Source organism: Carassius auratus, chromosome 7 (genome assembly GCF_003368295.1).
Source record: "Carassius auratus strain Wakin chromosome 7, ASM336829v1, whole genome shotgun sequence".
NCBI lineage: Eukaryota > Metazoa > Chordata > Actinopteri > Cypriniformes > Cyprinidae > Carassius > Carassius auratus.
Genome location: NC_039249.1, coordinates 17047025 through 17060250, shown reverse-complemented (window position 1 = coordinate 17060250; position 13226 = coordinate 17047025). Strand labels below are relative to the sequence as shown.

The 13226-nt window shown below is 37.1% G+C and overlaps 1 protein-coding gene across 3 annotated transcripts in view; it reads left to right on the top strand.

Moving 5' to 3' along the window:
• ambra1a (autophagy/beclin-1 regulator 1a) overlaps nucleotides 1-13226 on the top strand; it is a 71805-nt gene that overhangs the window by 49423 nt on the left and 9156 nt on the right. For all 3 annotated transcript variants that reach the window (XM_026267713.1, XM_026267714.1, XM_026267715.1), the window contains 3 exons: nucleotides 1713-1852; nucleotides 6878-6991; nucleotides 9553-9761. In XM_026267713.1, the coding sequence (XP_026123498.1) occupies nucleotides 1713-1852; nucleotides 6878-6991; nucleotides 9553-9761 (463 nt within the window). The remainder of the gene's footprint in view (nucleotides 1-1712; nucleotides 1853-6877; nucleotides 6992-9552; nucleotides 9762-13226) is intronic.

The following is a 13226-nucleotide window of genomic DNA, read 5'->3' as shown; positions in this document are numbered from 1 at the left end:
CTTAGCAAACCAACACTGGAAACTCATGTGATACACACAAGAACAAATGTGACTAGAGCACGGTAAACACAGTAATCAAAACAGTGTTTCTTTGCAGTGACAACCATGCCAAAACACGTACAGACTGCTGTCCTCTTCTGTTTCTCGACTGATTTCTTCTTCTATTTATTAGGATATATCTGTCTGTTTATTTATTTGAAGTGATATTTTCTTGTATGGTAGATAATGGATACATTTAATAATTCAGCACTGTTAATGTGTCTGCTTATTAGCAGGATTTATTATACAGCGGAGAGTGGAAAGAAAATGAACAAAGGTTAGCCTAAGGCTCTATCTCCAGCTTTGCTGTGAAGAACTTTTTCTACATATTCATTTTTAATGTAATAGTCATGTTCATTCTCAAGCTGTTTTAAAGTACTTGTCATGCCACTTACCTGCCTTACCTGCCATTGTCTAATAGTGCTGATGCACTGTAGTTTCACATTAGGATGCTTTAGATGGGCAACTGACAAAAAATGTCTGTTTTATGAGCAATATAATAATTAGGAACTAAAAGAATTTTACAGTTGATTTCTGCAAAATGTATATTAAATTAATCAAAAGTGACAGTAGACATTTTTAATGTTACAAAAGATTTGTCTCAAAGCAATAATGTTCTTTTGAATTGTATATTCATCAAAGAATCCTGAACAAAATGTATCATAGTTTTAATAATACTATTTTCTGTTTTTCTAATAATAAATGTATTTTGAGCAGAAATCAGCATATTGGAATGATATCTGAAGGATCATCCAGCTGATAATCCTGCTTTGCCATCACAGAAATAAGTTATGTATAGGTTATTTTAAATAGAAATACTATTTGACAGTAACTGTATTTTGAATTAAATGAAGGCAGACTTGGTGAATATAAAAGACTTCTTTCAAAAAAAATAAATAAATATCTTGCTGTCTCCAAACTTTTAGATTTGGATTAGATTTGAGTAAAATTTGTGTTAATAATGTATAACTGATTTGAATGTTGTTGAAAATGAACTATATTTCCTTTTAGGAACTCATTGTAATTAAGCTTTGCTGTATACTGTACATCAACACTAATCGTATAACACACTCAGAAGAGCTTTATATGTTTAAGATAAATAAATCATCACTGCTGAGCCCCACAACATCCCTTCAATCTACTGGGTCCAGATGCACAAACACACAGCGTTCGTTCAGGTGGTGTCTTGCAGACATGTGCAGCCCTCTCTTACACACTCTCTTCTCTTAAAGAGACTGTTTGAACCGACAGCCTTTGTGGCTTTATCCTTGTCCTGAATTTCCTGTGTCTAGAGTAAAGAGAGAGAGAAAGTTTGTCTGTTGCTCACTCATCTGCGGATGAATGAGACCGCTTTCTCTCTCCCTGGCATACATGAGCTTGTCCTATTTTTGTCCTTTTTTTCCAGAGCCAGTGGGGTGTAAGTGGTATGCCAAGGCTGACAGACAGGGACGGGGGAATGGATTGGAAAGAAAGAGAAAGAGTACTTTGGAGAAAGAGATTTGACTTTTCACAGTTTAGCCTCTTCTCAGTTATAGCAGTGATGTCATATCTGACAGAGACTGCAGTCTACAGCGGAGAGGATGATGGGAGGTGCTGGCGACTGATAGAAGGAAGGAAACTACTGAGAGGACTGTGGGCCAGTTTAAACAGGTGTGTTCTTGTTTATTTTTCAGAGGGTGTTTGATGTGGTGTATCCAATGGCCCCAGACCAGAGGAGACACATCAGTATAAATTCTGCACGTTGGCTGCCAGAACCGGGGCTTGGGCTTGCTTATGGAACCAACAAAGGAGATCTGGTCATCTGCAGACCTGTGTGAGTCTCCCGGGTCATAAATCACCTTTTCTGTCCTTTTTTGTTGCATTAAAGAACAAAAGTGCTGTTGTGAGTTTTTATTTTATTTTTTTTTTTAAAGAAAGGTTTAAGAAACCCAGCTGGGCTCCTCAAAATAATTGCTTGCTAAACATAATGAGCCCTCTATTCATCTGGTTGTGGGTCAACATTCAATGAGAAATGATCTATAATGTTAACCATGGTAAAACAAGTTGCAATATAAAGTGCAGTGCATATAAAAGCGTTTCGAATGTTGAACTCCGTCTATCTTTCCTCTGCTTCGCCCATCTGTTTTTGTTTTCTGGTGAGAACTGCTCTGTTTTATGTTTATGTAAATGAATGTCATACATCTCAAAAACCTTTTTGGTTTTGTCAGTTATTCAGCAGTTTTAAAAGAAGTTTTCCTGCAAGTGATTGGTGTTTGTTAGCGAAACAGACACTAATTAATTCACTTCAAGGATCATTTCCCTCCACTGTATTTGGTTGTATAATTTGCACCTTGCCTGTGGATGTTGCTTTTCTGCAAGTTTCTCATAATTATCATCAAGGTTACCGTGGATACAAAAAGCCCACGTTGCAGCAAAAACATTGTCTCTACATTGTAAACATGCTCTCACTTCATTAATGCAAACAGTTTGCTAATTAGAGAAAACCGAAAATTCATCATACACAAGCTCACAGCCTTATTTGTACTTTATGTACTCGTGTGTGTGGTGTCCAGTTCCCAGTGAATATAATGTTAATAATGAAATTAAATATTGTTGAAATTAAAATAATGTTGTGTGCCCTGGACACAAAAAAAGCCAATGTTCTTGGCATCAGTCGTAACAGCAATTTATCTGTCTTAGTGTAATTTGCTCTTATCAAAACATGCAAGAGTCTGTGCTGATTATTGTTTATAAAAGTTATTTGTTCTAATCACAGTTGTTTGAGATCATAATTGTGAACTTTAAAATTCAGTCACATTTTGTCATTTAAATAATGGAAATTTAAGCAAAAAAAGAAATGCCGTCAAATGTGAACTCTCAACTCACATTTTCTAAAGTGTAGGGAGAAGCAGAGGAGGCAGATTTTGGCACCGTTATTTACATTAGATGTATGCAACTGGCCGACACTTTTATCCAAATCAATTTATATTGTATTCAAGTTATACATTCATCAATTCACGCATTCCCTGGGATTTGAAGCTTGGTGGAAATAGCTGTGTGATAATGATAACAGAACTGTGTGAGATACAGTACTGCAGTTTACAGGGATACACCATCCAAAAATTTGAATTACTCTCCCTTCTGCCGTCCAAGATGTCTACGATTTACTTTCTTCTGTCGAACACAATTAGAGATTTTAGGAAAAAGTGTATGGGTCCTTCAGTGACATGATGGAAATCTATATGACCCCAGTTGATAAATCTAAATGTCTTCTGAAGAAAAATGATAGGTGGGTGTGAGAGAAATACTAATAAACATTTTAAACTGTAAACCACCTTTTCCTGTCAACTGTCAAACAGGGGTAATAAGTTCATGTTTGACGTAAAGGCCAGAATATTGTGATGCGACTGTATTATGAAACTCGCACAAGAAGAGATGCCGAAGCCCATTTATGATCACTGGTACTAAAATATACAAATTGGTCCCAGTTTATATTAGGTGGCCTTAACTACTATGCACTTTCATAAAACTGGTGGCACCCTAGCATGAAGAAATGTTTTATTTATTGAGGAAGATGACAACGAGGATGATCAATGGCACAAAACATACATAGCAGCGCACGTGGGAGAGAGAGAGAGAGAGAGAGAGAGAGAGAGAGAGAGAGCGATTGCCTGAATGACTGGGTGCGTCCTCCATCAGGTTAAGTCATACAGTATTCATAAAAAAATAGCTTGCGATGTCCTAAGAGTAATGCTGTGGTAATAACCTAATATCCTTTCAATTTTTAAGGGTAGTGTACTCCCCCATGGCCTGCCTCAGCACTGATCAATTCATTGATTTCAATAAAATGAAGCATCAACTTCAGTTTTTCCCTTTGTTGTTTATTCCAGTGTTCACCCCTCATGACATTAGCTCCGCCCTTGCGCCGTAGCTCGTGACCAGAAGAGAAGATGAGTCGTTTTGAGGGAAGGGAGGTTAACGTTTTTGATTAAAGATTACTAGGGCACATGAATTAAAAAATGTGTATAATAATGAAGTGCACGGATAAATTATTTATAATAAACTCTACAGCAGTGCTTCCCAAACCTGTCCTGGAGGCCCCCTTGCACTGCACTTTTTTGTATGTCTCTCTTATCTAACAGACCTGATTCCATTCATTAGCTCATTAGAAGAGACTGCAAGAACTTTATTGGCCGTGTCTGATTAGGGAGACATACAAAATGTGCAGGACGGGGGTCCTTCAGGACAGGTTTGGGAAGCACTACACTACAGTATTCCATAAAAATAAAAATAATAATTTTCCGTTTTTATTTCATGTTGACTTTAATAAATGCAAATCATATATTATAATCTGTTTTTTAGATTGGAGGTCAGATACAACAGAACTGTCAGGTTATTTATCTTGCACTTAATGCACACTTATGACATTTGTAAATTATTTTATTTCAGTTTCCAATGACTCAAAAATAGAGGCCCCCAGGTCCATGACAAGACCAAGATCTTGAAAATATGGTCTTTGACTTGGACTTGAGACTATCCATTCAAAAGGGTATTCACACCAGGAAAGTCTGCTTTGGTCTGGACTAAATACAATGTTGTTGTTGTAGTTGTTTTCACTCCAGAGGAAAGACTCACCTCTTCAGCTGGGTCTCGGTGCATTTGTTTAGTCTTCATACGAGTGTGTTTGCTGTATTCACACCTGCCCAAAAGAGCTACACCAAGGGGGAATAAACTTGAGTTTGATTCAGTCAAACCAAACAAGACAGATGTGAATACACCCCATGTTTTCATGGTCTTTGTCTTGTTGTGGACATGGGATGCATGTGGACCTGGTCTTGACTTAAACACGACCCTTACAGTGTGTTCTGGTCTCAGTCTTGACTTGGACTCCAATGATCTGCTGGTCTCTACAACACTGACTGCTTAATAGGGTCAATTACATTCTTTTTGACATTGTAAAGTATTTTTACTATTTAAAATTAACTGCTTTCTATTTGTAATATATTTTAAAGTGTAATTTATTCCTGTGATCAGAGCTAAATTTTCAGCATCATTACTCCAGTCTTCAGTGTCACATGATCCTTCAAAAGTTATTCTGATTTATTATTATTATTATTATTATTATCAATATTTAAAACAGTTGAGTAAATCTTTTCAGGATTTTTGATGAATAGAAAGATCCAAAGATCAGCATTTATCTTAAATAAAAAGCTTTTGTAACATTGTATACTTTACCATTCAAAAGCTTGGAGTCGGAGTGGGGGGAGGGGGGTGTTGAAATTAATACTTTCATAAAATGATCAGAAGTGATGATAAAGACATTTATAATGTTTCAAAAGATTTATATTTCTACTCACTAAAGAAACCTGAAAAAAATCTGTTTCCTACATTAAAATAATAATAAATGTTTTTGAGCAGCAAATCAGAATAATAGAATGATTTCTGAAGGATCATGTGACTGGAGAAATTCAGCTTTGAAGTCATAAGAATAAATTACATTTTAAAATATATTGAAATAGAAAACAGTTATTTTAAATAGTAAAACAAACTTTTGACCTGTTTTGCTGCAATTTGGATCAAATAAATGCGGTCTTGGTGAGCAGAAGAGACTTCTTTAAAAAATAAAAAATCTTACTGTTTAAAAACTTTTGACTGCTAGTGTAGGTTCAGAATATCACCTTCTGCTTCCTCTCTGTCCGTACCTATGAGGCTGTTTCTCTACAGCTTGTGATGGACATTGGCGGGAGATAGATCGATCCGACTCAAACTGGTAATTAGCCTCCAATAGTTTCAGATATCAGCCTACTCTCATGCTGGGGAAAACCCACTCATTATGATGTGTTGACAAAAAGATCAATTTTAAAAGTGCACAAATATTGATTGCATTCAAGAATACCATGTGCAAGCCTTCATAGCTTGTCTCCTATCCATTAAAAAGCACCTCCAGCTTGAAGCAATGGTTTTTCTATGTTATACTTTTTTTTTCATAAGTTGTTAATTACCTTATCTATATAATATGCAAGTATTTATCACCTTTTACAAATTTCTCCAAACTTTTGACCTGTGCTCTTCAAACAGTAGTCAGAGAGATGTTTTGCTTAACCCTTAGTTACAGTTCCTTAGAGAAAAGAGACAGAAACAAACAGACAGAGAGAATAGTAGAAGGGAAAAGAGGGCAAGAAGGAGAGCTGGACAGGCCCACTGGGAGGTAACTCTTGGTTGGAGACAGGTGCGCGGGATGGTTGGATGAAGTGGATGTCAGCCTCGGCAACTATGGGACTGTCAGTGCTATGATAATGAGCTGCAGAGATGCATTGTGGGAGTCCGTGGGGACTATAGCGAGTTTCTTTGAGCTAGGCAAATGAGCAGTCAACGCGCTACAGCTCTAACACAGTCGAGACAGAGAGAGGCTTCTCTTTCTGTCTGCTGTTGTTTAAGCTCAGCTCTTTGTTCTTATGCTGTGTTTGCTGAAGGATTTTCTCTGTATTTAAACCCGACAAAATAAAAACAAGGGTTTCCCAAAGTCACATCCCAAAGTGGGATGTTTTTTTTTTACCTAATGCATGGGATGTTTGTCTGATTTTTAATTATATATTTTAATCAGGAAAACACATTTTCCATTTTTTTAATTCCTTCTTTCTTCTATGTTTTTATTTATCTCTGCGTGATTCATTATTTCCAGTGAATGTCACCTTAGAATTAAAAACTTTTAGCTTAGAATGTAGGATTTAAATGAAGGTCAACCTTTTTTCTTCTTGCACGGTTTATGTGTCGATGAGCCTTACTTGGATTACAGGCACTTATTACTTTCTCTGTCTTTGTCTGCCTATGTACATGGCCATGGAAATATACCATCCAGTGATGTACACTCAGATAGCAACGGCACTTCTGAACACTCTGAGAGAATATACACCATCAACAATGGTGGAGGGACTGGTGCAACCAGTAGCAGCAGGGCTGGAGACAGAGCAGGGTGAGTATGGACATACTGAACATATAGTTGTTTGTTGTCTTTAATACATTTAAAATCAACATTTTTAGTTTTTTTTTTTTTTTTTTTCTAAATGATTTCACTTATTTACTAAATAATGTATGTGTGTGTGTATATATATATATATATATATATATATATATATATATATATATATATATATATATAGAAAAGAAAATATTTTTTTTCTTTGGCTTGGCATACTGAGTATATTTCTAAGCGCTAATGAAGACGCGCTGTTTCGTTAATAACTTTTCATCTATTCTGTTGCGATGTGGTATATATTGTGCAACTGAGAATACACCTCCCATTGAATTATCAGCGACCAGCCCTCCAAAGTCCAGGCAACAGCAGTGTGTCACTTAGTGGATGGCCATGATAGCGGAGCACAGCTGTGAGGCACGGCTGCTGCTAATTAAGCCTCATCCCAGCAGCCATGAATCCAGCTTGTTTTGCTGACACTTTTTTGGTACAAAAAAAAAAACAGTGAGGTGTGTTACTGCTGTTTCAATCTGGCTGGTCTTCGTTTCCTGACACACTGGTGCCACACTTGTCCACACTGGGCTTAATGAGACATCTCAGTCCACTCTACAATACAGCAACAGTGCTTCATCCAAGATTGTGATGGGGTATCCATCTCCCCTCAAATTCACCATCCTGACCATTATATTGGCAGCTCAGATCTTGGCTTATGGCTGGAGAAGGCCACAACAACATAAGACTGCTGGCATCACATGATTAGGCATAACTGAGACTAATGGTCATCCACTGCCTGTTACTGCCTGCCTGTCTGTTTTTCTATAGTCCTTTAAACTTAAACGTTTTTCAAACTTTTACATTTTTCAAAACAAGTTTTGTTTGCTTTTGTTGATAAAAAATAATAGTTATATGAAGTTCTTTTAATTTCAGTTCATTTCATTTAAACTTCATTACAAATTGAAAGGACATGAATTAAATTTGTATTTAAAGGATACTTTCAATTTAGTGTTTTATTCCACATGACCCTGTCCCATAGTTTACTGCATGTGCTGTATTTAAATGGATAGTTCACCCAAAAATTTCAATTCAGTTCTGTCATATACTTGCCCTCATATTGTTCTTAAGCTGAATGACTTTCAAAAATATATTTAAATAAAAAATTTATTTTTTTTTATCTGTACAAAGTCAGTGGGGTTCAGTTATTTTCATGGTTTCCAGGTTTCTACAACAAAACCCGCCCGATTGCTACTCAAAACTAGCCCAATCGTGTTTTGAGGGGGTCACCTGATAAAAACCGCATTTTAGGGGTTAAATCATGTTACTGTGGTCATTTAAACCCCCAGACATGAAAACAACCCACGGAAACAGTAGCTGCATTTGCATTGACAGTAGTAATCTGATCGTAATAGGACTAGTTGCACATTGGGAATAAAAAAAGTCACATGTAACCACGTCAGTCAAATTGAATTGGCCAGATTGGATTCAAATTTCGATCGGATTGTAAGGGGTGGTTTATTCCTTTTACAACCCGATTGAGAGAACATATAAACACTTGATCGGATTGAAAACCGAAACTGGAAAATACTGCGCATGTGCAGTGACGTAAAAATAACGTAATGACGTATAATGCGCGGAACGAGCTGTTCTTCCTGGTGAATAAAGCATCATTAATGAGTGTCCTGTCATTCCTTAGTTCTGCTTTCACGAAGCATCTGTGAAGTGGAGCAGCGATGTTTGTTTAAGACTCTCATCAACAGACGGTGCGGGAAGCACAACAGTTCATGTGCTGGTCGTCGCCTGATTAGGACCCAAAGTAGATAAATATTAATTGTGTTTTTTAAACAGTATGAAACAACAGTAGGAAACTGTATATTCATGCAGTGTGTGCATGTCAAAAGATTAAATCCGATCAGAAGCTTGTGACATAAAGGCACATATTAACCCATTCACTTTATTTAGTGTTCATGTAAACACTACATTCATATTCGGCAATCAGAATTAATTCATTCAGATGGAAGCAAAAAGTGTCCATGTAAACGTAGCTACCTAATTCCACGGGAAAACCGCGGTCTTGGCAACACTGGTTGTTTCAGACACCCCTGATTTCATTGAATTGACAAAAACAGGTGTATGTTCCACCAATGGAAAAAATACAGTTTTGGAAAGACATGATGAGTAAATGATGACATAATTAAACATTTTGGGGTGAAATATCCCTTTAGCTCTGTCTGTAATAACTGCGGGAGACATTGTTTGGTTTAGTAGCATTGTGTTGATTTCTCCTGAGGATGAAACACTTCTGTTGTATTATTCTAAAGTGGTTATAGATAAAATACATGGTATTGCAGTACATCCTCACTTAACCAACTTCCGTGAAGAAAACAACCTTTTGTCAGAGAAGATTTAGCTTTACCAAGCAAGCAGTCATATAGACACACATCCCGTTCCATCTAAAGTTCCTCCAGCCCTGCGGAGAATTTAATTCTGTGTCATATCAGATCAGACCAGAGTCGCCTGAAGACTGCGTGAAGATTTGGTGTAGTCATCACGTGTCTTGTTTATAGGAACAGCAGGACTGATTGGAGGTCCCAGAGAGAGATGGGTCTGATGAATGCAGTCGGTCTGCAGCCACGACATCCTGCCCCTACTGTTACATCACAGGGGACGCAGACACAGACTCTGCGCTCACAGAATGCAGAGACACAAACAGAACGTGAGCTTCCAGATGAACCTCAGCTGCCCAGCACTTCTCAGGGGTCACAGGTTACTGATGGTAAGATGCTCTCTGTCAGTCAGAATATCATTACTGAGCTCAGGTGAGGGTTGTCCTTGAGATGAAAAGACTCTCTTTGCTTATTAAACATATTGGCAGCTTCTGCTGAAATTTGCTCTATTAACAAAACCTTATTTTTATCCTTTAGACCGGCTCACTAATCTAAATAAATTTAGTCTGAATGCATGTTTCGGGTTCAGTATTTATACTGTATGCCTTAAACTTTAAAGTCTGATGACAATATCTGTTTACATGTGCCATTTAGAGTTACCATAGCAACAAGAAGCTCTCAGTCAGAGATCTATGAAGCTTCATACTTTTCATCCCACTTTTCAAAATGTTAAAAAGACAAAGTCTCTAACACAGTGTTGTATTTGTTAACTAAAACTAAAGCTGCTTTTATTACGTGTACGTACAAATTAATTAAAATCAAAATATTACTTATATAAGCTACATAATACATTTTTATAAAGAAATATAATATACAGAATATAAAAGAAATATTAAAAAAGCTAAAAAAAAAACTATATACAAAAGCACAAAATTACTAAAACAATGAAAATGTTCAAATGTAAACAGACAAAATATATTTTCTAAATACTATACCTTAAAAATACAAAATAAAACAACAGCTGCAGCATGTTTATTTTTGTGGTGTAAATATCAATCCACATTTTTGAATCCGACTATACAAATTTCCCAGTTTAATCAGTTATCTGATTATTCAGGCTTATTGTTTTGGATCATGCAAAGTCAGATTATTTGTTTTCGTTTGAGGTGTTTGCCTAATGATTTTTTATTGAGGTATCAGTTACACTTATGGAGTATTAGGCTTCATGTTAACACAGCTCCCATTTGGTTTTGTTATTCTGTGGCCTTTAGTCAGAAATCTGAGAGGTGACAAGAAAAGATCGGGTGCCGCATTTTGTCTTTTTATGCCAATGGTAATTACAGGGCACGTGAGAGGCCACTCACCAGCCGAATCTCTTTAGTTAATGTGTGTGTAGTATTTCTCTCGTGTTTAATGGCGGTAAGCTTCAGAGAGAGCATTCATGGCAGAAAATACTACATTGCATCTCTCTTTCCTGGTACCAGCCAGATTCTCTCCTCAGCCCAGCCTCCATTACCCATCAGCCCACTTTAGCTCTCTGCTCTTATTACTCTTACTCTTCATGTGTCGCTTTTAGCAGCGCACCAAACCGATGAATAAGCATGTCTCGAAGAAGCTCAACTATTTTGAGGTTCCAGATATAAATTGCATAGCGACAGATTTAACCCGGCTGACATTTGTATTTTTAGACCGTTGGGCTGTTAAAATGTGCAGTTTTATTTATAAACATGGTTAACAGTCAGAGAGCGCTGCTGAAATGATATGTCTGATATAATGCCTGGTGGGAGCTCAGCTTCAGAAGAGTCAGATCATAGTGTGTGCAATATTTAGCAGCACATAATTAATAATTAACTTCTTTCCGTAGCTATAGATTGTAAATGTAAATCTGACAATCTGTCTGACGTTTCCAGTCAAGTTGTATTTATTTGTCCTTTGCACAGCTTACATAAGTTTTACTTGGACGGAAATGCATAAGATGAGCCACAGTGTGCAGAGATTTGCACAGTACAGTAATAATATTATAGTAACTGTTATATATATATAATATTGCAACAAAAGTTACATTGTGTGAGAGTAACAGTGCTTGAATACTGTAGAAAAAATGGATAGTGTTAGTAACTGTCTACTAGATGACACTATCAAAAACAGACTGTGTGAGGGATGTGTATGTGTATTACTCTCTCAGTTAGTCCAGGTCAATTCAGTTTAATGCCATAAACGATACTGTAATTCCTGGTTGTGCAGAAAAGGTATAAACACTTGTAAAGCTCTGTCAGGAAAAGAAATTGTATGAGTGCAGATAAGTTTTTTTGAGGCTTATGTTTCAGCTCAGGTAATCAGAAAGTTGACATTTCGCTTTAACTTACATAGAATTACAAGTTAGCAGTTTTAAAGTTTATAAGCTGTAGCTTGGAAAGTTGTAGTAGTGGGAATAGTTTCGGAGTGACTGTGTTAATTCAGTTGGATAAAAGGATTAAAAGCGGGAGGAAAGAGGAGGGATAGGGATGAGCTATCAGTACACCAAGCACATGAGGCACTAGCCAGTACTGCCTGAAGCGTCTTCTAAATTGATTGGCTCTAGCTTTAGAAAGAGTCAAACGAATGTACTTCTATGGAAAATTGAGCATTAAAAAAGAAACAGAAGAACGAGCACCTCTTTCTTGTTTGATTTCAAAGCTGAACCCTGTTAAGTGTAGTGATATTTAGGCTGTAGAGTTTTTAAAACAGGGGATGAATAGAAATATAATGGTGGAACAGGACGGAGACTGTGAAGTCCCAGAGCACACACACAGCCTGAAGCTGTGTGAAGTTTGGTGGTTTTAACAAATCTTGGAAAGCTTTGACCTGTGAAGGAATGAATCTCGAAGACTTTTTCAAAAAGCTCTCCTTTCAGACGTTTGAAGAGTGTACTGTATGTCCTTTGTTTAGACTTGTGCATCTACACTTTTGACTAAAATAGAAGAAAATACAGCGTTTTAAAATTCTTCTTAAAAGTATCTTTCAAAGATTTGATGTCAATAACCTGGCAAGCCTTGGTCATTATTTCATCCTCAGAAGCAGTTCTGTGTCAGCTTGTTTCTGGTTTCTTTGCGAACTGATTAAAATGAACCTGTGGTCTCTTTTCTCCTAGATGTTATTTTAGACAAGGTTAGAGTTTCCAAGATTCCTGATGGACTATTAGTGAATGGATGAGGGTCCGATGGTCTGGTAATACTGTGTTTAGAATATATACATATTTATTTTAGCTTAAATTGATTTGTACTGTATGTAACCTATCCATTATACATGTAGAAGTTGGTTTCATGGCTGTGCGTGTTTTGTTTTGTGGCGTATGATTGAGGTCAGATGCTCTGCGTCTTCGCCTGCGGCACCTGTGTGTTTATGTCTCTGAGGTACTACAGGTGCCAAGAACTTGATGACTCAAAGTTTTAGGGTAGGGAAGTTGACTCCTGAGTGTCTCACCTCGAGGAAAGTCATCTACCCACACAAACAGTGCACACTCCCTGCAGTGAGGTCTGTGGGCGAGGGTTAAGTTCAGTAGCGTTTTAAACTGCTGTCAGTGAGTAAGTTTAGGGTTAGCATTAGCATCCTCTCTGTGCATTTTATGTAATGAATATGAGGAAAGTGCATGTTATATTTACACAAGTTTATACTAAGAAACACAAAAGAGATGCTCAGACGTTGTCTCTCTCAATCCCTCCCCCACTCTCTTCTCTAGCTCTGTCTGTTGGGAGCGCTCTATTCATCGGTACATGTTTTCCTCAGGTTGTTTATCTTATCAAGTCTTTGTTACGAAATATGCTTTCTGGAATGAACAACCTCACTTTAGCTTTAGACAGAGAAAGCCCCAAAAC